The following is a 22289-nucleotide window of genomic DNA, read 5'->3' as shown; positions in this document are numbered from 1 at the left end:
ACCATGGGTGTGGCCAGGTTTCTCACAGTCCATAAAGTTTTACAGCCACTAGTCCTGGCTTTGTGTTCTTTGCTGTTGTTTAGCTGTAATTTAGCTCTAAATGTTTTGTAAGATTCCAGTAAGCAGTGGAATGTTGGTAATGCTACTAGACAATATTGACCTCCCATGATTCGGCAAATTCTCTGGTTTGGCACTAGGGAAGTTCAACCTGCAGATTACCTTGATATATTTTTCAAGACTATCTGTTAATTGTAATGTATTATGTATGTGCAGCAAATATGTCTGACAAGGAGCTAAAGAAACTTCGAAATAAGCAAAGAAGAGCACAGAAGAAAGCACAACTAGAGGAAGAGAAGAAGAATGCTGAGAAAGAGAAGCAACAGAGAAATCAGAAAAAGAAAAAGGATGATGATGATGAGGAGATTGGTGGTCCAAAAGAAGAACTTATCCCTGAGAAACTAGCAAAGGTACTTGCCAGAACAGTGTTCAGTAATTTGGCTATCAGGTTAAAATCAGCTTCTGAGAATATTACCTTGAACTCCAGAGAGCAATTTACATAACTTTATTTTTGCCTACCTTCTGTGCAAAAGTGTCACAATTTTTGAAACAAAGGTTTCTGGAACAATTTCTTATCTGATTTGTAATCTGCAAGTGTTATGAAGGACCTGAGTTTCTAGTCCTTCAAAGACGTAATTCATTGCAGCAAGAACTGCAGGATTCTCCCTCATAAGAAGCAGGAATATCATCGTAAATGTTTTGTGTTAGGTCACTAATTATATGTACCATCAATTTTAGTGGGTTGCAAATCTTTGTATTTTGAAGGTGAAGATAGATGCATCTGCTTTTACGTTTTTCACATCATATAATAATTTATATTTGTAGCTTGGCATGTATTGTGGAACTGTTAAGTCAGAAATTAAGTAGTAACTGAAAAAGTTACAGTACAAGGATTGAGAAAATTAGGTGAAACATTTGTTTGAAATTATTACTAGACTGGAAGGATGAATTTGAGATTGGGTTACAAGTTATGTCATTTACCTTGGAAGAACCTGCATACGCAAAGAGTGTTCTCTGCTCTTGTTCTTGTGAACCGTTGGCTGTGAGTAGAAGGAATAAAAACATTTGAAATGTAGGCAATAGTACAGAAGAGTCCACAGCAGATGTGGAGAGCAGATAAATTCCAGGAGGACCCTGAATACTGTTGGGGATTTTTAACTGAAAGGTGGCAGGATGACTGAAAGCATTGATTTGAAAACACTTATTTGTTTTTTGATATGGAGCTTAAATAGTTATAGATTGGACGAGTTGAATTTTAGAGACAAGGCTGAGCAAAATTACAGATAAAGGAATTACACTAATGTGAATTAGTTGAGATGAATACTGTGAATAAAGAGCTGTGGCAGAGGAATGATTGAGTGTAACTAGTGCTGATTTTGTTTGAAGTATATCTGTGAGGAGTGAGGCAAAGAAATGCTAGCATTAGGTGTAAGAAAACCCTTACTAACTTTTTTTAATTCTCAGGGTAGTTTCAGATGACAGGTCTTAATTAAAACTTTATAACTTTCATATTCTGATTTTTGAAAGACTGTATTACCAGTGATAAAACCAAAAATGGCAGGGGGGGTTGGATTTGAGGGTTGTTAGGGTGGGAGATGGATGCAGGGAGGTCAGTGGGGGAGTGGACTGATTGCTGGGGGAGGGAGAACAACTCTAGATGTAGAGGCTGAAGTGGGGTTGGGTTCGGGTAAGAAGGACTAGGGAGGATCTGGATGTGCTATATGAAGTTTGGAAGGGTGGGGAAGGTCTGGATGCACAGAGGTTGAGTGGCTGCAAGAGCAGTTCCCCATACAGGGATCCCTTCATCCACAGCTGAGGAGCAATGAGAACAGGAAGCAGGGGAGGATGCTGAGCTTCCTGCAGCTGGTGGACAGTTTAACACAATCCCAGTCGCTCTTCAACAGACTTTCTATTCCTCCTGGCTTGGTTGGCCGGTACATCAAATCGGTGAATCCTCAGAAGGGTTGCCTAGGGATACAACATCCCTTTCCATTTCTTCCGTCCCTCTTCAGGAACCCTTTTCACAAGCAGCTTCTCCTTGAGGAGGTGCAATTGCTCCTGTAATTAGGGGTAGCAGAAGAGGTTCCCACTTGGTGCAGGGGACAGGGGTTCTACTTCCACTACTTCCTGGTCCCAAAGGCAGAGGGGGTCTGTGGCCCATTCTGGACGTCAGGGAACTCAACAAGTTTTTATTTCCCCCAAGTTTCAGATAGTGTCTCTGGGCATTACTGTTCCCTCTCTGCATCTGGGGAACTGGTTTGCCTCTCTCAACTTGAAGGACGCTTACTTCCACATCTCTGTTCGACCTTCCCATCAGTGATACCTGCATTTTACCATGTGTCACCCACACCTTCAGTTTACTGCACTTCCTTTCAGGTTCTCCATGGCCTGCAGATGGTTCCGTGCTTACAAGTGATTGATTTGCGTGGATGTCCTCCACTCTGTCTTCCAAAAGTTAGGCTTTCTCTGGTTGGACATCTTTGCATCCTGGTGCACCTGCAAGTATCCTAAGTTCCACTCCTCCTGGGGCCTCAGTCCTGGCTGCTTAGCAGACTCATTCCTCATTCTGTGTACCGCAGGGTTGCTATACACCTTTCCTCCATTTTCCTGAAGCAGCAAGGTTTCACCTGGAGGCCATCTTGGCTTTCCATCCTGCAGGGGTGGGCAATCTGTTTTCACACACCCCTGCAAGGGGCTCCACAGCTGACCTGACAGGTAATTGCTAGGGAAGTGCTTTACAGCAGCTCGGCATGCAGGCTCATGCTCCTTACTCGAATAGATATGAGCAACACACCTTGAAGAACAAGAGTTGTAACAGTTTTTTTCTGCACACATGCTATGATGCAGAATTCCCCCAGGAGTGCCATTTGGATCTTTCTGCTCCTGTGACATTGAAGAAGGGTGCTCTTTGGCTAAACATCAGCTTGTCCCCACAGTCTCCCTTCTCCCATCAGAAATGTGGTGATTTGTGGAAACTGTCAGTAGCAGGAGGACTGAGGGAGTTAGAGGATTGTTGGGAGCAGATAAAAGGAATAGCTGGAAGAAGCTCTAGCATTTTCTGTCTTTCTTCCAACTGGAAAAAATTCCATATGTTTGTTCATCAGAGACTCTTTTAATCCAAAAGGTAGGCCTCTCAGGAGACCTGTGGGGAAGGGAGGTGATCAGCTGAAAACGTGGGATTTTGGGCAGTGTGAGAAGTGGTCTTTTTGGAATGGATTTCCTACAAGGCTTCAGGAGAGGGGAGAATCCCCAGTGAATCTTAGAAGATTCAACAGGACCCCTCGCAAATCATTTGGAGAGGAAATGGCATTCTACTGATGAGCCCCCCTGTTGGCTGGTTCAATTTTGAGATCCACCCGCACAAGAGAGAGGGCGAGAGATGTCTTAACAATTTTAAGTGACTTGATCAAAAGATTCTTAAATTATGACATCCAGAGGTGTTCTGAGCTATAAAAATAAAATTGTTCTACTTTATAGGACGTAGAACAAAGCAGGAAAGAGAACTTAAGTTTACTGGACTTCCCTAGCTGTGATCTAATGACCAAGATCAATAGTTAGTTAGAGCCTATCTTAAAGCTTATCAGTGTCTTATTTAGACTGGTGCTATGGATTGGTTGCATCACTGACTGACAAGTGGCATGTCAACCGAGTGCCACATACCTGAGCGCACATTTTAAAAAAAGTTACCAGTGCATGCTAATACTTTTGGCAATCAGCGTTCAAATACCAACATCTGTATGTGATATCTGACATGCAGTATATGAAATAATGTGTATTCAGGGCATCCAGTATGAATCACACTGAGAGAGCAGTCATATAGATGTTGGTTTGTTTTCAAACTCACAATTTTGTATTCCTTTTGGTAAAGGAGAAAATTAATCTTTTATTTTATTCCCATTTACATGACATGTTTCTTGCCTTTTTAGGTTGAAGCACCTTTGGAAGAAGCCATTAAATTTTTAACGCCGTTGAAGAATTTAGTAAAGAACAAAATAGAGACTCATCTTTTGGCTTTTGAGATTTACTTCAGAAAAGGTAGGTGAGAAAACTAATGGAATAAAGAACTTTGTAGTTATCACACTAGAGTAATGTGATGCATATGAAAATTAATCACTGATCTGTACTTCTGCAGTAACGCTTGTTGATGCAGATAGTTTTTAACTGAACACCTACACAGTCCCTAGTTGTTCTGTGAAATAACAAAGACCACCTTTTCTTGGGTCTGGAAGAGCTAGTATTTATCCAGATTTTTTGCTGTACTCTGTAAATCCTTAAGAACCAGAGATAAAAGTGCGCAGACTCACAGTGTATCCAGTTGACTTGCTTGCACACACATAGTTGTTCATGAATGGAAGTTAAAGGTATGCAGATTTTTACATTTGAATTGTGTTTAATCTGATTTCAGACTTTTGTTCTTATGTAAAAACAGGTAATATTTAGATTTCTTTCACTCTGATGTGTTTTGCAGCAGAAAGATCCTCGCTGTTTTGGTCAGGAGACTCGTAAGTCTGGCTTCAAATTGGGATATGCTCCTAACATCCATTTTTGATCAGCACAGTTAAGTGTGCTTAGCTTAGGGCTCTTCATCGAGAGGCTGTGGGCAGTGTCCTTTTCCCTCCTATTGGGTCCAGGGTGAATAGCAAATACCAGAATTAGAATTCTGTGACACAGATCACCTCAGTGTTGTATACACTTGCCTCTAAAGGTGACTTCAGCACTGAGGCTTCTCACAGTGATTCTTTCAGTTTTAGCTAAGGGGGAAAAAATGTGATTTGAAGGCCCTTAAGCATTTCTGCTGTGCACAAAACTGAACTCTGTGGTACCTGCTCACAACAGCCTTAATTAGGCCATACTGTGCTGTATTAAGATAAATTATGCTATCGGTACAGTAATACAAGACACTACAAATGGCACAAGATACATAATTGCTGTTCAAACTAAAAATTATGAATACTTATCATTTGTACATTTAAGTTATCAGATAAAAATTGTTTAAATCTGAACAGTTTGTATCTCTGAATTTACTCACTAGCTTCAATGAAGTAGGAATGCTGAACAGCAGACTACTTGCAAAAGAAACAGTGGTAATAGGTTCATCTTTGATTTGTTATGGTCATAGAAATTTCAGGTATAATTATTGTTCTTAGTCTTAATATCTGATGGTTTAATTTAAAAGCTTTTCAAAATAGTTCTATAACCAACCACCATCTTTCATTTACAGAGAAATTTCTTCTGATGCTACAGTCTGTGAAGAGAGCATTTGCTATTGATCCCAGTCATCCTTGGCTTCATGAGTGCTTGATTCACCTCTTTGGCAGTGGTATATATCTGTTGTATATAACTCTACACACAGGCCCACCAATGTGGGGGAGAAGGGAGGGGGCGGCAAAGGGGACAGTTGCCCTCGGGCCCTTTTGAAATGACACAGAGTGTTGAGTTACTGCTCTGCACATGGTAGGGGGGTGAGGATGGCCCAGGGCTGACTACCCTAAGCCACACCCCTTCTGCCCATAGAGCTGGGCCCTCTTTCTCCTCTGCCCCTGGGCCTGCTGCAGATGTCAGACACTGCTGTCTACACATACTGTTCCCGGGGGGAATGCTGTGCCCAAAAATTGAAGTCTTGGCCAAAAATTTAAAAATTCTGCTCATGATATGTTAAAATTATGTATATTTTTACTTGTCAAAATGATGCAGTATAATCATGCCAGCTTCAATTATTTTGGTAATTTCAAAATACCTGTCAGGAAGTATGTCTGTAGCAATACAGACAACGGAAAAGATTCAGGAAATGTTTTTGATAAACAGATTCCTGATTAGGCATATTAATACAGAACTTTGAGTAAGACAGAAATGTATTAATCATGCATCTCAGAACCAGTGTGAAGGCTGGGGTGTGTAGGGGTGCAGGAGTGGTTGAGGGAGAGGAAGGTAATTACTGGGAAGAAGCCTGGATGTGAACCCAGAGGGTTGTTGGATGGGAGTGGAAGGATTGTAGTGGTTATTTTGGGGAAGGAATTGGAGGGTTAGGGAGCCTCACCCATGCAGACCCGGGCTGACCCCTAGCATACACATCTTACAGATCTGGAAGGGACCTTGAGAGGACCTTAAGTCTAGTCCCCTGCCAAGCACATCCCTTTTTTGATCTATTTGCTCCAGATCCCTAAACAGCACCCTCAGGGATTGAACTCTGCGTTTAGCAGGCCAACGCTTAAACCACTGAGCTATCCCCCCGCAATCTTTTTTCAGTCTGACACATCTGTCCCTATTTTCATGTGCCCCTGCATGCCCACTCCAATTCAGCCCTTATCCCATCCTGTCCATCGTTAGCCTTTCTGAAACCCAGTCTTCAACCTCCAGTAGCCCCTTATGCCTCAAGGTCCACATCTAGTCTCCCTTCCCCAATATCTTGTTCCTTCTCACCTGGCCCCACAGGCAAGATGCTGGGAGAAATGCAGTCTCTTCTGTTTCCTATCCAAGGAGAGTTGCTTCTGAGAGTGGCTGCTCTTTGTTCTGGAGCCACAGTGACCCCAGTGGGAAAAATAATTTATTTGCTTTGGAGAAAACACATTTTGCAGGGAACATGAATTCGGCGCATGTGCAGTGTAGCAAATTCTCCCACAATTAATAAACGTGCTCTGCAGCTATGGTTGTTTACAAATGATCAAAACAATTCAAAATATTTAATATCAAATGTACATACATTAGAATGTTCTTTCAATTAATAACTTCATTTTAAATTAACAGTACAGTTTTGACTACAACTGAGTGACCTGAAGGAGCACTGTCATGTTAAGTTATATTCTTTAAACAAACATATTGATCTGTACTATTAGATGTAAGGAATTTTAAGTCAGATTTACTTCCTGCTATATGTTTCTTGCAGCTGTGATAATGAAAATTGGTGAATACAGATTTACCTTTCTGTAAATGTTTTACTTTCAGATTTGTAATGCTGCAGTTGCTGGGTTACAAACACCCCAGGAGAACATTTGCTTAAAAATAAGATTTGTTTTTTCAGAACTCTTAATTTTGGCCAAATGTTAAGGAACCACATTAGTTGAATATAACTTTTAGAAATACCTTTTGATAATCTGAGGTCCCCTCCCCATTCTAGGCTATGGTATGTAAGGCAATTGGTTTTGCAGTTAAATGGAAATGGGATGGAGAGAAGATTTTTGTTTGTTTGTTTTTGTTTGTTTTATAAATATGACAAAGTCATTGTGTTTGGCAGTATAAAAGATTTTGTGAGGAGGATGTATGTCGTGCTTACCTTGGAAGTGGTTTTGCCAGTTCTTGGCATTAAGTGATGTAAATTGTGAATAGCTGATTAATGTGACCATCTGCAACTCTTATTATAATTTTATACCACAACATGTCCTCATGAATTTTATGTTAAAATGTGTATACTCCCCGTCTAAATCTTATTTGTTAAGAAGAAAACATGCTGCAACGTTTCTGAATTATCCATACATTAAAATAAACAAAAGGACTGTCCACTACTGTAGTTTTTTCCACGGACCCTGACCAACTTCTGCTATCAAATGTTTTAGATTGGATCAACAAAGGGGGGCTGGGGGAACAGAGGTTGTGCCCTTCTGCTTATTTGTGATGTGTTCAGAGGACCAAAAGTATTATTTACATGGCATTAAGAAGTATATTGGAATCTCACCTAATCTTTACATTGAAAATGATGGTCTTGCTTGGAGGGAGGAATTCCTTTATTTGTTGTATTTAATACTTATGGAAGCTTCCATAGTCGACTGTAAGAGTTGGAAGGAAAGTTGTTCAGCATCTCTTCACTTTTCACTAAGGGATCCCAATCTGTGCTTTCTCAAAAAACCACCTTCAGCAGGAAATGGAAGCTGTTTAAGCAATTCTGTTCTGTGTCCACTCCCTGATTGACATGTCATGATGCTTAAGGAAGACCCAGGAGTGCCTACCTGACCCACCTGCAGATGCAAGGGATGTGCTCTTAAGCCAGTCTGAGGTGGTGAATGAAAGTCCTGGTGCTGAGACCCATCAAGTTGGCATGCATAGTATTTCTGTCTATTCTGTGGGAGTCCACAATCGTATAGATCCTGGCAGCATATCCAATATACACTACATAAACAGGAAGGAGCTGTATCGTGCTCTCTCTCCAGAAGCTATTAGGCTCTAGAAGTGGAGTCGTCAACATGGGGTAACCCCACTGGCTCTGCACATACCATGTGCCAGAAGTGACTTGACACATTTGTTAATTAAACATGCAGTGACCAAACTACAAGTGGCCAGTGAAGAAATTTGAAGTGGATCCCATATTTCATTAATGAGGGACTAGCACAGTAAACTTGTTTGACATAGAGTACATCATCAAATAACAGACCCCTATGGAAGGGGCAGGATGCTAGGACTGGTGCTGGACACCTTTCTTTGATGGTGTCAAGGACTCCTGGTATCATCTCTCAGATTGCCCTGATCTTCAGAATAGCATCAAAAATGAGAAGAGACCTGCCTACAATAATCCTGATAATTCCTTACTGTCTGAGATGTATGTTTGATGATTGGACCTGGTGTAGCTGTTCACATGACCTGCTTAGGACATAGAATCAGTCAGTTCTTCTTTGAGTAGTGTTTCTATGGATGCTCCAGTTCAGGTGCACTACTTCCTCTTCAGACCTCAGTTGAAGATTCTCCATTAGCAGCATCTGTTCAGGCCAGGTACATGCATGCTATACATGTAGGGTATAATAGAGCTCCACTGGCAAGTTGCCCATAGTTGCTTCTCTGTCACCTTTGTCTGAGATGGGACTAGTATGTTCACTGTAACCAGGTCTTATTGTGTCCTACAAGTCTAGGCTTGTCTGTGTTTCAAGGATAGGATGAAAAGGAAGGAGTGGATCAAGCCTGATGCATGGAAACCCATTGAAGGCATAAAAAAAAAGAGACTGGTAGGTGCTAAATCAGCCAGAATTCACGAAAGATACAAGCAGAATTACAGAGAGGCAAACCGAAAAGTGAAGAAGCTACTGAAGGCAGACAGACAAGCTTTTGTGGAGGAGCAAGATGTGAAGTCATTCTTCTGCTCTACTCTGCGCTGGTTAGGCCTCAGCTGGAGTATTGCATCCAGTTCTGGGCACCGCAGTTCAAAAAAGATGTGGAGAAACTAGAGAGGGTCCAGAAAAGAGCGACAAGAATGATTAAAGGTCTAGAGCAGGTGTGTCCAGCCCGCGGGCCGCATGCGGCCCTGGACAGCTGGTAATGCAGCCCCACAAGATCGTAAACTTTCAACATTATTATGTGATTTATATACATTAACTATATTATATATTTTATATGCGGCCCAAGACAATTCCTCTTCACTCAATGCGGCCCAGGCAAGCCAAAAGGTTGGACACCCATGGTCTAGAGAATGTGACCTATGAAAAAAGGTTGAAAGAATGGGGCTTGTTTAGTTTGGAAGAGAGAAGATTGAGGGGAGACATTACAGTGGTTTTCAGGTATCTAGAAGGGAGTCATAAGGAGGAAGGAGAAAATTTGTTCTTCTTGGCCTCTGAGGATAGAACAGGAGGCAACGGGCTTAAACTGCAGCAAGGGAGGTTAGGTTGGACATTAGGAAAAAGTTCCTAACTGTCAGGGTGGTCAAACAGTGGAATAAATTGCCAAGGGAGGTTGTGGAATCTCCATCGCTGGAGATATTTAAGAACAGGTTAGATATGTCTATCAGGGATGGTTTAGACAGTACTTGGTCCTGCCATTGGGGCAGGGGGCTGGACTCAATGGTCTCTTGAGGTCCCTTCCAGTCCTAGTGTTCTATGATTCTATGACTTTGCATCAAAAACTGAAGGTGCAGCTAATAGAGGGGAGCAAGGAAACATGTCCAGAATCACCAAGCTTGTTTGTGGCAGGAAAAGTGCCCCCATCAAGGACAAACAAGGGCAGTTATTGACAACAGAGAGAGCAAGAAGCATGCTGGACAGAACATTTCAGAGAAGTACTGAATAGACCACCACCTGAAGAAGAAGCAGACATCTAGGAAGCTGACGAGGACCTTGATATTAACATTGATCCACTAGAGGGAAAAAAAACTCAGGGCAGCCATCAAATCCCTGAAAAATGGCAAAGCTCCAGGACTTGATAACCTGAATGCAAAGTTGTTTAAAGCTGACCCAGAACTTGCAGCCACCATTCTCCAACCACTGTTGACAGCAATTTGAGAAGGACAGTGGATACCCAAGGACTGGACCAAAGGAGTCATTGTCAAGATTCACAAGAAAGGAGCACTCAGCGACTGCAACAATTGGCATGGGATCATCCTCCTTTCCATACCCAGCAACATCCTAGCCAAGGTCATCATCCAGCGGATCTCAGATGCTGTAGACAAGTCTCTGAGGAATGAACAAGCTGCATTTAGCAAGGGAAATGGATGTATAGACCCGATTTTCACTCTGAGAAATATCATAGAGCAGTGCACAGGGTGGCAGAGACAGTTGTACATAAACTTGGTCAATTTCGAGAAGGCTTTTGACAGGATACACAGAGAGAGCCTTTGGTGCATTCTGAGAGCCTACAGAATCCCTCTCATGAAGAATTTACACCAGCTTCACGTGCAGTGTGGGATACTGCAATCTGTCTTTCAAAGTCAAGACTGGGTTCGGACAGGGATGCATCATGTCTGCCCTGCTCTTCAACATGGTGATCGACTGGGTGATGTGGAGAACAGCAGATGTGTCAAGGGGTATCAGGTGGACACTTTTCCACGTTGGAAGACCTTGACTTTGCAGATGACCTTGCTTTACTTTCCCACACCCATCAACACACACAGGAAAAGACACAATGCTTATGCACCTTTGGACACCAAGTTGGACTAAGAGTTAGCCAAAAGAAAAACCCCAAAGATTATGACACTCAACATAGAATCACTGGCACCAGTCAAGCTAGATGATGCAGACTTGTCCAGCACAGACAGCTTTATGTACTTAGGCAACATCATCCACCATGATGAAGGCACCAAGAACGACATCCAGAGCAGATGAAGCAAGGCCAGAAATGTCTTCAGAAGTATGAGCAATGTATGGAGATCTACACAGTAGTGTCCACACCAAACTTAAGCTGTACCAGAGCTGTGTTATATCAACACTAGTGTAATGCTCCAAGTGCTGACGAATTAGTGTGTCCTTGCCAAGCTCTCGTCCTTTCACGCCACTAGCCTTCACAAGATACTTCGCATCTTTTGGCTGAAGACCAGTCTCCAACCCACAACCTGCTCCTGCAATGCCACCAAGAGGACATGACCACTATCATCATGAGAAGGTGCTGGAGTTAGATAAGGCATGTAATGAGAAGGGAGGCGGACGCCATTGTAAAGGTAGTGCTTCACTGGATGCCTGAAGGATGACAGAAACATGGGTGGCCCAAGACAATGTGGTGGTGTACTGTTGAGGCAGACATGAAGAGAATGAACTACAACTGGGACACGCTTGAGAAAATGGCCAAAGACAGACAAGTGGAGGACCTCTGTTGCTGCCCTATGTGCCAGTGGGCGTAATGGGCTTTAACTAATACTGCTAACTTTAGTTAATGTTCGTTGTTGTTACGGAGGTTTGGGATGTGTTTTCTCCCCTTTTTCTGGGGGTGCTTATTTGGCCTGGCTGGGTATGCCTGGCTCGCTAGATTTCAAGTGCTGCCTATGTTGTGAAGAGGCTATCCTGCTAAGTTACAGCCTGTCTTGCTTGGGAGAGTCCCGTAAGTCCCAAGAAAGTAAATAAAAATGGTTACTCACCATTGTAACTGTTGTTCATCCAGGTGTGTTGCTCATATCTATTTGAGTTAGGTGTGTGCATGCACACGCATGGCTGTTGGAAAATTTTCTCTACCAACTAGCCATTTGGGTTGGCTGGGAAGCCCCCTGGAGTGGCATCCATGTGACATCTATATATGATGCAGCACCCCTCATTTCCTTCTTGCTGCCCACTCCAACAATGGGGCAGGAGAGTGGGTTTTGAATAGATATGAGCAGCACATCTTGAAGAAAGAGTTAAAAAGGTGAGTAACTTTTTTTTTCTTTTTCAAGTGCTTGCTCATGTCTGTTTCAGTTGGGCAATGCCCCAGTTAAACCCAGGAGTAGGGGGTCAGAGTCAGTGCATGGCTGACTCTAGGACCACAGCCCTGAAGGCTGCATCTCATCTAGACTGCTGCACAATTGTATAGTGAGATGTGAAGGTATGCACAGATGACCACATAGTAGCACAGCCTATCTCCTGGGCAGGTATGTGCACCAAAAAGGCAGATGAGGATGTCCTTGCTCACCTAGTGTGCCATCTCTGGTGGTGGGGAAGTTTTTTTTGATGTCATAACATATCCTTATAGAGGACATGATCCAGGAGGAGATGCGCTATGATACTGGGAGTCCCTTCATGCACTCAGCGATGACCACGAAGAGCTGCATCATCTTTTGGAAGGGCTTAATTGGGTCAACATAGAAGGCAAGCACCCGTCTCTCATTGAGGGAGTAAAGCCCTTCTTCCCTCTGGGAGCTAGGAGGTTTAGTATAGAACACAGGCAGGAAAATGGTCTGACTATTATGGAACCCGGAGACCACTTTAAGGAGGAACACTGTGTGAGGGTGAAATTGAAACTTGTCGTTATGGAACACTGTGCACGGGGGCTCAGACATGAGGGCATGGAGTTCAGATACCCTTCTGGCAGAGGTGGTGGTCACCAGGAAGGCCTCTTTCCAGGAGAAGTAGAGAAGAGAACAAGTGGCGCTGGTTTGAAGGGGGGAACCCATAAGTACTTGGAAGGCCAGGTTAAGGTCCTAGGCTAGGACCAGCTTGCAAACCGGTGGGTGAAGGTGATCCATGCCCTTGAGAGAGCACCCCACTATGGGGTGCACAAACACAAAATGCTCGCCTTCCCCAGGGCGGAAGGCTGATAAGATGGATGAAGAAGTAAGGCCTTGCTGCTTTAGGGACACCAGGTAGTCTAACGTCTGTAAGATGGAGGTGGAAAGAGGAACTAGATCACACTGATCGCACCAACAGGAGAGGCGTGTCCAGTTGCTTAGACTGTTTGCGGCTGCTGAGGACGACCCACTGTACCGGCTTTGAGCAAGCCTTCTTGGCAGGTGTCAGTCACAAAACCACCATGCCATGAAGTGAATTGAATGGAGGTCTGAGTGGCGGAGATGACCATGGTTCTGTGTCATGAGGTCCAGAACCCAGGGAAGTCAAATAGGCAAAAATATGAAGAGCTCCATCAGCAGGGGCTACCCAGGCTGGTGAGCTCACACTGGGGCTATGAGGAGTATGTCCACTTTGTCCCTGTGAACCTTGAGGAAGAATGTAGAGCAGTCCCGGGGTCCAAAGGATGAAGAATGTGTCTCCTGTGGAGGCTGGGGTAAGGCCCTGGAAGGAGCAGAATGCAGGGCACATGTGATTGCTCCAGGATGTGAAGAGGTCCAGCTGGGGAAAGCCTGACTTTTGGAAGATTGAGTGGAGGACAGCCATGCGGATCAATCACTCGTGGGCTAGGGACTGAGGATTGAAGTGATCCACCAGCTGGTTCTGGACCCCTGGCAGATAGGATGCCTCCAGGTGAATGCAGTGGGCTATACAGAGGTCCCACAGGCACAGAGCTTCTGAGCAAAGTGAGGAGGAGCATCCCCAGCAGAGAGCTTATGTACATTGATGTGACATGACAGCTCCTCCGCTGTCAACGCTTGAGTTGTGAGACGTCCCATGTGAGCAGCCCAGCGTAAAGCTGATCCATCTGTGAGCACAGACATGGTGGGCTGAGGAGCATGAAAGGGAATGCCTACCAGGATGTTCTGTGGGCATAGCCACCAGCAGAGAGCATTGGAGACATGGTGAGGGAGGGTCATGACCATGTCCAGGCCGTCCCAGTGGGGACAATACGCTGAGGTCAACCATGCTTAGAGAGAGTGGGAATGAAGCCTGGCAAATGGCACCATGTTAAATGCAGGCTACTGTGTAATTCAGCAGGTGAAGGCCTTAGTGACTGTGATAATAGGAAACTTTAAGAGGGGGCGCAGGAGGTGAACAAGAACTTCGGAGTGCTGATTGGAAGGAACATTCTTGCATGGCATTGAGAACTGCCCTGATGAACTCTATACGCTGATTCGGTGTCAGCAAGGACTTTGCTGGGTTGAGTAGCAAGCCCAACTTGTCCAGAGTTTGTCTGGCAAACACCACCTGTGACTGCACCCAATTTGCGGGCTGCCCCCGAGGAGCCAGTCATCCATATATGGGTACACCTGGACCCCATGATGGTAGAGGAAGGCGGCCACCACTGCCATGCGTTTGGTAAACACCCTGGGGGCTGCAGAGAGCCAAAAGGGGAGGGCTGTGAATTGAAGTTGCAGGTGTCCCACTGTGAACTGTGGATGGAACTATGGAAGTAAGTGTCCTTTAGGGTGAGAGCGATGTTCCAATCCCCTGGGTCCAGAGAGGGGATGGTGGTGCCCAGAGATCCTATGGAGAACTTGTAAGGCACTTGTAAGTTTTTGTGCTCCTGGGGGTCCAGGATGGGTCACAAACTATAGTTCGCCTTGGGAACCAGCAAGTAGTGGGAGTAGAAACCCCTGCCCCTGTACTGAAGAGGAGCTGTGCTAAAGGGTCCCTGAAGAGGAATGGTATGTCTGTTGCGGGGGTGGAGTGGAGTGGAATTGAATGGCATATCCCGATGCAGTAGTCCTGAGGACCCAGCGGTCCCATGTAATGGCCCTCCAGGCCTGGAGGAATGGACAGAGTCTGTTTAGAAGGGCAAGGGAGAATCCAGTGATGCAGGTACACTGGGATCAAGCACACCATCAAAAGGACGAGGATTTTAACTGATCGGCGCAGAAGCTCATGGGGCACTCTTCAATAGGTGGGCGGAGGCTCCGAGGCTGATATACCTGCTATGGCCTCATCTGGGGAAGAACTGAAGGAGGGGGCTGCTGGTGCATGGTCCTCCATGAGAGGAAGGAGTCGCCACCTCAGGAGGAGTAGGGTGGCCCCGGTAGCTCTGAGGTGGGTGGCTAGCAGCAGCCTCAGGAGCGTTGAGGTAGATGTTGTGTATGACTGGATAGAGGGTACTGTGCTTGTTGATTCATGGTATGCCCAGAGCTCCCAGTATGGGTGCCAGACTCGAGGCCATGGGGCAGCAGCAGAGTCCTGTTCCAGGCTGTGAGGATCCAACAATGGGGAGCCATGGAACAAGGCAGGAGAAAGAGAGCAGGAAGGCAAAGGAGGAGCCATTCCTGGAGGACCCTAGGAGGAGCGTGGCCAATATTTGGCCTGGTGCACGTGGTCTCGTGGGGCTGATGAGAGGAGTGAGAGCAACGAGGGGAGTGAGAACAGTGTTGGGGCAAAAGGTGCTGAGAACTGGGCTACTGCCAAGGAGAACGATGTTGAATAGAGTGGTGCCACAGCGAGACAGGAAGAAGGAAAAGTCAACTTGTGTTTATGAGTTACTGAGTGACACTCAGCATGAAAACCCCAGTCTTTGGCTTATCATTGCTTCCTGGTACCCCAAGATTCTGTCTTTTTCTATTGACCCCACGCCTCATCGGAGGACATTGTGGATGATGAAGGAAACCTTCAGTCACTCTCCTCATCAAAGCAGTGTTCCCCTTCACATCCATACTTTGACAAGGATCCTCACCCACAATAGAAATGGAAGGATCAGCCTCGGGGGGTCACCTGCTCTTCAGTATGCCCCCTCCCCAACTGTCATACTGAGATCCTTGGGCAGCATATTGGCAACAATTTGCTCAATATCCAGCACCATTGCACTGAGAGACAAAAATGAAATAGTCTGCTCTGTCAAATCAGCAAGCGACCTTTGAAGAGCAGAAGACTAGGCTGGATAAGGAAGCCATCCCTCAAACTTCTATTTCACCCTTGACTCTTAATGAGGCAGTCATGCCTATACTGTCAACAATTTTTGGCAATTCAAGAGCCCTGTAAATGAGGGTGGCTGACAGCCACCTCAAGAGGTATCAGAAGGAAAAAGATTTAAACACAAGATCTGTACAGTTCCTTCAGTCAACAATACCCATGTCGGTTGCACTATCTATTAATAGAGCATTTCTAGATTCCGTGAATAAATAATATTTTTATCCATCCAAGGACTCAGATTTTTTGGTTTCCTATCCACTCACCTAAATCCATGGTAGTGGAAATAAATGAGAGAAGTGAACAGCATCATTGTAGATTTACCCCTGATAAGGACTAGAAGAGGTTAGAACTTCTGAGCTGAAAGTTTAGTCACCTATGAGCATCTAATTTTGGATAGCAAAATAGCAGGCCAAGGATAGCTTCACAGATTACATCAAGTTTACAGCATTTATTGAGTATTTTCCACAGGAGCATCATAGCGTGAGCAGTGTTCTCTGTCCCCAAGATTTATTAAAGATTTAGGGATCCTTAACCTCCTGTTTAAGAATCCTACTCTCTTCCTTGGAAACTCAATTTGCTACTTGGATACTTCTGTTTGAACCTGGGGCAATCTTGCTTCATTTGTCTGTGAAGATGGTTTGTCTTCATAGGTCAGTCCACAGGAAATTGGGGCATTGATAACCGACCTCCCATTCATCGTATTTTTCAAGCATAAGATCTTTTTACAGCAGTTTTGCTAAATTCTTACTGAAAGATTTTTGTCTTACCTAGACAATTCACTGGTCAGCATTTTCCATAAACCATAGAGATCTCAGTATGAAACCTTCTGTCACACTTTGGATGTTACAAATGCATTAGCCTTTTATCTAGATGGGGTCAAGGGAATTTCAGGTCACCCAGACTCTCCCCATCCTAGAGAGATTCAAGGGGTGCACAGTCTCTACATAGACACTGATGTGGACCTATGGGTGTATCATCGCAACCTGCACTTTTTTCCCCCAAAGGGTAAGACCACACTCTTCTCAGATCACAGGCAATTTCACCAGCTGTATTCAAGAGCATTTCATTGTCAGATACGCAGAGCTGCTCCATGAGTCTCATTGACAGTGTTTGGAAAACATGCATGTGGCCCATGCTGTCAGATCTGATTTGGTTCTTGGTATTGCTCTATAGTCTCGAGTCTTGGACTCAGTTCTTAAGATCCCTCCTCCTGTAGGGATGCTGCTTGGGAGCAGTGTTCCCTATACGCTGAGCATTTGGGTGGTCACATGGGAGAGATTAAAATACCATCCTGCTGATTAGCAGAATGCCCACAGCTAGCAGCATGTATTTCCACTAGTGGTGTACATCTGCATATGCCTTTGTGTACATAACAAAATTTATTTCCTATATGAATAGAAAACATTAGAGGCTAGATTGCTTGGGAGTCAGCTGAAGTGGAGCACCCATAGAAATCCTACTCAAGAAGAAAAGGTTATTGACCTTGATCATTAACTTTGGCTCTTTGAGATGCCTCACCCTATGAAGTCTCTACTACTCACCCTCTTTTCCCTCTGCTTCAGACTACTTTAATGAACATTCAGATAGAGAGGGAACGGGTAGAATATTTTACACTCACAGCACTACATATCCTCGCTGTGCACCAAGATATTATGTAGGTTGCACACATGGGCACAACAGATACTGCCAACAGAAAATTTCCACACAAACGTTCAAGAGGCGCATGCACACCTGAATTGGCACACTCATGTAAGGACCCACTTCTTAAAGAACCACAGTTACTTAACAAGGTGAGTATCCTCTTATTCTACCATGCAGACCTCCAGTCATTGACAGCGTGGAGGTTAGCTGGTGAAGAATGCTTTCAGGTTACCTCCTTAATACGCATACAAAGAAAGTTCTTCCTTAGGAAGACTTACTCACAGAGTAGAAGAGGCTTTCCATATGGGCAACCTAAAGCAACCTAGGCCCAATCAAGGCACCAGTACCAATGATATTAGATTATACACTACTCCTGACACAAACATTTAGTTCTCTCAAGGTCCAGTTAGCCGCAATATCTGCTTCCCTATGCTTCCATGGGATCTAGGTGCTGCTAACACTACACCCCAGTTAATCCCAAAGATAGTTTCAGATTTTTACCAGGCCTTGCTAATATTATTCTTGAATCACACGTTGTATGCACACTGTACAGAAGGATCCATGCTCTCTGCAACTTAACACCACCATTCACTGTAGAATAAAGAATTGTTGTTTTTGCCAGTTTCTGGGCACCAGCGATTGTGATAGTATTAGGCATCTATTATGGAAGTGACCTTTACCCTCACTGTAATCTGTAAAAGCACAGTTTGCAATGCTTTCCTGTTAAAGCTCATTAGTGATAAAGAATAAAGCAGAAAAAAATAGAACTTAGTGTTTTTTGTTCTGTTTTGTTTTTTTTCATCTTAATGAAATGTCAGTTGACACTGATTTCTTTCAGCCATATTAATATAGGAATGGATGAAATTGTCAAGACAATTTTATTTTGCTGTGATTAATGACAGAAAGTTATCCATATTTGTGTTAAAGGTATTTTTCCTTTTTACCCAATTAGTATCTGAAAGTAAAGAGCTACCTGATACAGTTAGAACAGTGTTAAATCAAGAAATGAATCGGCTTTTTGGAGCAACTAATCCAAAGAACTTCAATGAAGCTTTCCTTAAAAAGAACTATGACTCACTACCACATAGGTTATCAGGTACATTGTTTTTGTTGTTTATAATTTATGTTTCTGCGGAGTTACTTTAAAGGAGCCATATCTATCTCTTCCCCTTTCCTACTGCCTGTGCTCATCTAGCACTGGGCTCTCTGTTTGCACGCTGTTGTGACAGGCTACTCTTGCCATTTGGAATGAATTTCTTGAATTTCAAAATCTCTGTTGAAAACAACTTCTCCTTTTCTGTACATCTTCAAAATTTTCCCTATATGCCTCAGTTCTTGGCTGAATGAACAATCTTTGGCTCACATCTGGCTCATACACATTTCTGGCATAAGTGAAGTGTCATGAAAAAATCTTCAATTACTGTTATTTAACCCTGTAACATGTTTTGGGATACAGTTCATATGAATGACACTTTTTACAAAATTATATTTTATTGATCAGTTAAATTAAAATATCCTGGGAATGGGATGTTTCCATGACATGGAAAAACTTGATAGTGTGAAACACTTTTCCAGCAAATTCTAACAATAATTCATTCATTAATTTTAAAAAACAAAGTGATTCTTCAGTGCTGGTCTTGTGTTTCTGAAATTGTTGGATTGAATTTGGTGCAACTCAGAGATTACAACTGCAAATGGCAATGGCAACAAGTAGTATTTTATCAAAATAGATCATCATTTGAGAGTCTAAATATACTGCACTTAAAGATTCGGGCATCTTCCATCTGCAATGTAGAGTTTTGCAATCTGGAGGTCTCAACATAAGTCATGGAAAAACTTAATGCAGTTTAACTCAAACGTTGTCTGAATTGATTTGCTCCAGTAGGGCAGGAACCCGTGGAATGGTTTGTAGTCACTGGAGAATAGACTGTTCCTTAACCTGATGTTGCAGCCAGGTGTCCTGAGTATGTATAGTCATCTGCTGTGAAGCTTGCTGGCAAAGTATTTCATCCCTTAAGTGTCTGTTCAATATTTACAATTGCAATCTACACTACTGCTACTGTTTACACCAGCAGCTGGAGAGGTGGATGTCTGTGTTGTGTATCTAAAGGTCTCAATCTTTGTGATGACCCAATCAAATATTGCATGTGAATTTCTATTATTACAGGGTTTTTGTTTGTTTTGATGAGAGTTTTTCCCTTGATCTTTTTGTGCCACTCATCCCCTTTTGTAAAATGGGGTCTGAATACTGCCTGATCTCACGGGTGTGTTGGAAAGAAGTGCATTATTTGTAAAGTACTCAGATAGTATGGGGAACTCAGGATATATCTCCATGAGGATGTTAATTTTCTACTGCATGCAGGATTTAGATGGTTTACATTCAGTGTGTGGCTGATATCTTGTTTAGTGCGGAGGGTAAACTGAAATACTGGATGACTATTCATTCACTGTATGAAGCAGGGGTTCTGAGGAAAATGTAAATGTGATAAAAGACCATTGTCTTTGCACAGAGGTTGCATGGGTAGCCTGGATTCTGTCAATTCGGAATTTTTGCCTGCTTGACTTTTGGACTGAAACATTCTTTTAATGTAGTTTTTAATATTATTAAAGCATTAATATAAACATTATACATGACAATAGAAATGCTACATCTAGAGAAGTGGGTGATTCGTAATACCTGAGAGAAGCCAAATTTGATTTTCTTCTGTATGTCAGAAACGTCACCTATAGCAGGAGGGAGCAAACTTTTCATATTGTGCCCTACTTTTTGTTCCTCCAATTATCAGGGGCCCCCCAAACAGCCCTGGAAGCAAGCAGTGCTCTCCTGGAAGTGACTCACAAGGCTCCCTCAGCAACAGTGGAGGTGAAGGGGGAGGCAGCAGATACATCAGCTGTCTGAATGCTTTCTCTTTTGAAAACCTTGGCTTTTATATTTAGCTCATTCAAGGAAGAGACCAGCAAAAAAAAAAAGTGTAAATTTCCTTTTTGATTGATTGGAGCCTGGCACTAAACAGAAGGAGGTTGATGGTGATTGTGCTAGTTTTGTAACTTGTACTGCTTCTTGCTAAAACAAAAAAGCAGTCGTGTAGCACTTAAAAGACTAACAAAATAATTTATTGGTGATGAGCTTTTTTGGGACAGACCCACTTCTTCAGATCTATAGCCTTACCAGAACAGACTCAATATATCAAGCATGGAGGTCCAAAAATTATTGTAAGGGATTCTCAGGAGCAATGAAGCTTTAAGGAAAAAAAAATGTTCCTCTCTCTTTATATCAGACTCTCAGGAGCTTTGAAGCAAACCCAGCTCAGGGAGCCTCAAGAAGTTAAGTCTGAATACAATTTTTAAACTAGAGTTAGCATTTGTAAAGCCCAGAGCCAGTGCTCGGGAGATCTCGGCATGCTGCTGAAGGGGGACTTACTTCTCTCTGCTGGCCCTGCCTGGTGGGAGCAGGGAGTGAGTAGCTAGCAGGTGCCAATTTGATCTGGCATGGGAGCTAAGCTGACTGGTATGCTTAGAGTGTGAAGCTTGCCTGCTTCTCTAACCACACTGTCCCCTAGCCTCTCCTGTTGGCAGTTGCAAGCAGATGCTTTTGTAAGGCAGGGCAGGCCCTGTGCAAGTGTCAGCAGGAGTTCCCCTGAACACTGAGCTGCCTCTGCAGGAGGGTCATTAAGCAAGCTGCTCTCCTGCAGCAGAGCCACACCCTCCTCCCAGGAGAGAGACCCGGTGTGAGCTGCTGCCACAGGCAAAAAAAAAAAAATACAGCTGTGGGCAGAGCTCAGCATAATAGGAGCAGAGTGGCTGCCTGGAAGGTAAAGGAGGCTGTGGGGGAGGGATAGCTCAATCTGCGCCCCCTTACAGAATTTCATATCCCGTCCGCAGGTCCCACTCTGCACACCCCTGACCTATAGTATTCTATTAATGCAAGTTTCTTAACATGTACTAAAGCGCTGAGTGTTGGTGGAAACAGAGACAGTAATTCTGAGGCGTTCAAACCTTCATGCTCTCTGCAGAATGGTGTAAGGTGTTGGCCTGGGAGTGAAGCAGCACCCCCACCATTCCTAGTTTCAGCATCTGTGGTAGAATCTGCCGCCTTTACTCTCCCATATTTACTTCTGCCTCATAGTTTGTCATCCAGTTATTGTGTCCTTATTTTTTTTCAGGTCTTTGTTTACATAGAACCCTTTCCCAATTTTCCCAGTTGTGATTGCATAGTATAGTGTCTGCTGCATTACGACATGAGCAGTGGTGATGTAAGATCCCAACGCAGCCCTGACATAGTGCTTTAGCCTTGAATTAGAGAGGCCACCAGTAGCACTTAGAGGTTAGTGCATTCCCTGTGCCTGTTCTGTATTTTGAAGCTGTCAACAATTGTGCCAATCTTAATTTGTTTTATGCGGACTCCTGTGCATTAAAAATAAAGATAGAGCACCCATCTGTTTACTCTGATGTGGAGGACATTGAAGATAATGCCAAATGGTAATCCCTTTGGGCTAGTTTTGAACTTGACTTAGAACTTAGTGTCCCTTTTTTTCCCCGAGCTATGCCGTCTTTATGTAATAGACTCATTTGACTTGATATTGTGCTGGCAAATATTTTTCTTTTGTAGCTGCCAAAATGGTCTACTATTTGGATCCTTCCAGTCAGAAAAGAGCACTAGAGTTGGCAACATCCCTTGATGAATCCCTAACCAACAGGAATCTCCAGGTAAAG

At 43.6% G+C, this 22289-nt stretch overlaps 1 protein-coding gene across 3 annotated transcripts in view; it reads left to right on the top strand.

The window, feature by feature from the left end:
* NAA15 (N-alpha-acetyltransferase 15, NatA auxiliary subunit) overlaps positions 1 to 22289 on the top strand; it is a 66971-nt gene that overhangs the window by 38452 nt on the left and 6230 nt on the right. For 2 of the 3 annotated variants that reach the window (XM_074993289.1, XM_074993288.1), the window contains 5 exons: positions 274 to 467; positions 3984 to 4092; positions 5279 to 5377; positions 18529 to 18672; positions 22186 to 22283. In XM_074993289.1, coding sequence (XP_074849390.1) covers positions 274 to 467; positions 3984 to 4092; positions 5279 to 5377; positions 18529 to 18672; positions 22186 to 22283 — 644 coding nt within the window. Of the gene's footprint in view, positions 1 to 273; positions 468 to 3983; positions 4093 to 5278; positions 5378 to 6999; positions 7532 to 18528; positions 18673 to 22185; positions 22284 to 22289 lie in introns of those variants that run through there. The other variant, XM_074993290.1, reaches the window with a different exon arrangement.

Source organism: Carettochelys insculpta, chromosome 4 (genome assembly GCF_033958435.1).
Source record: "Carettochelys insculpta isolate YL-2023 chromosome 4, ASM3395843v1, whole genome shotgun sequence".
Taxonomy (NCBI): Eukaryota; Metazoa; Chordata; order Testudines; family Carettochelyidae; genus Carettochelys; species Carettochelys insculpta.
The sequence above is the reverse complement of the archived record's forward strand: the minus strand, read 5'-3'. Positions and strand labels throughout refer to the sequence as shown.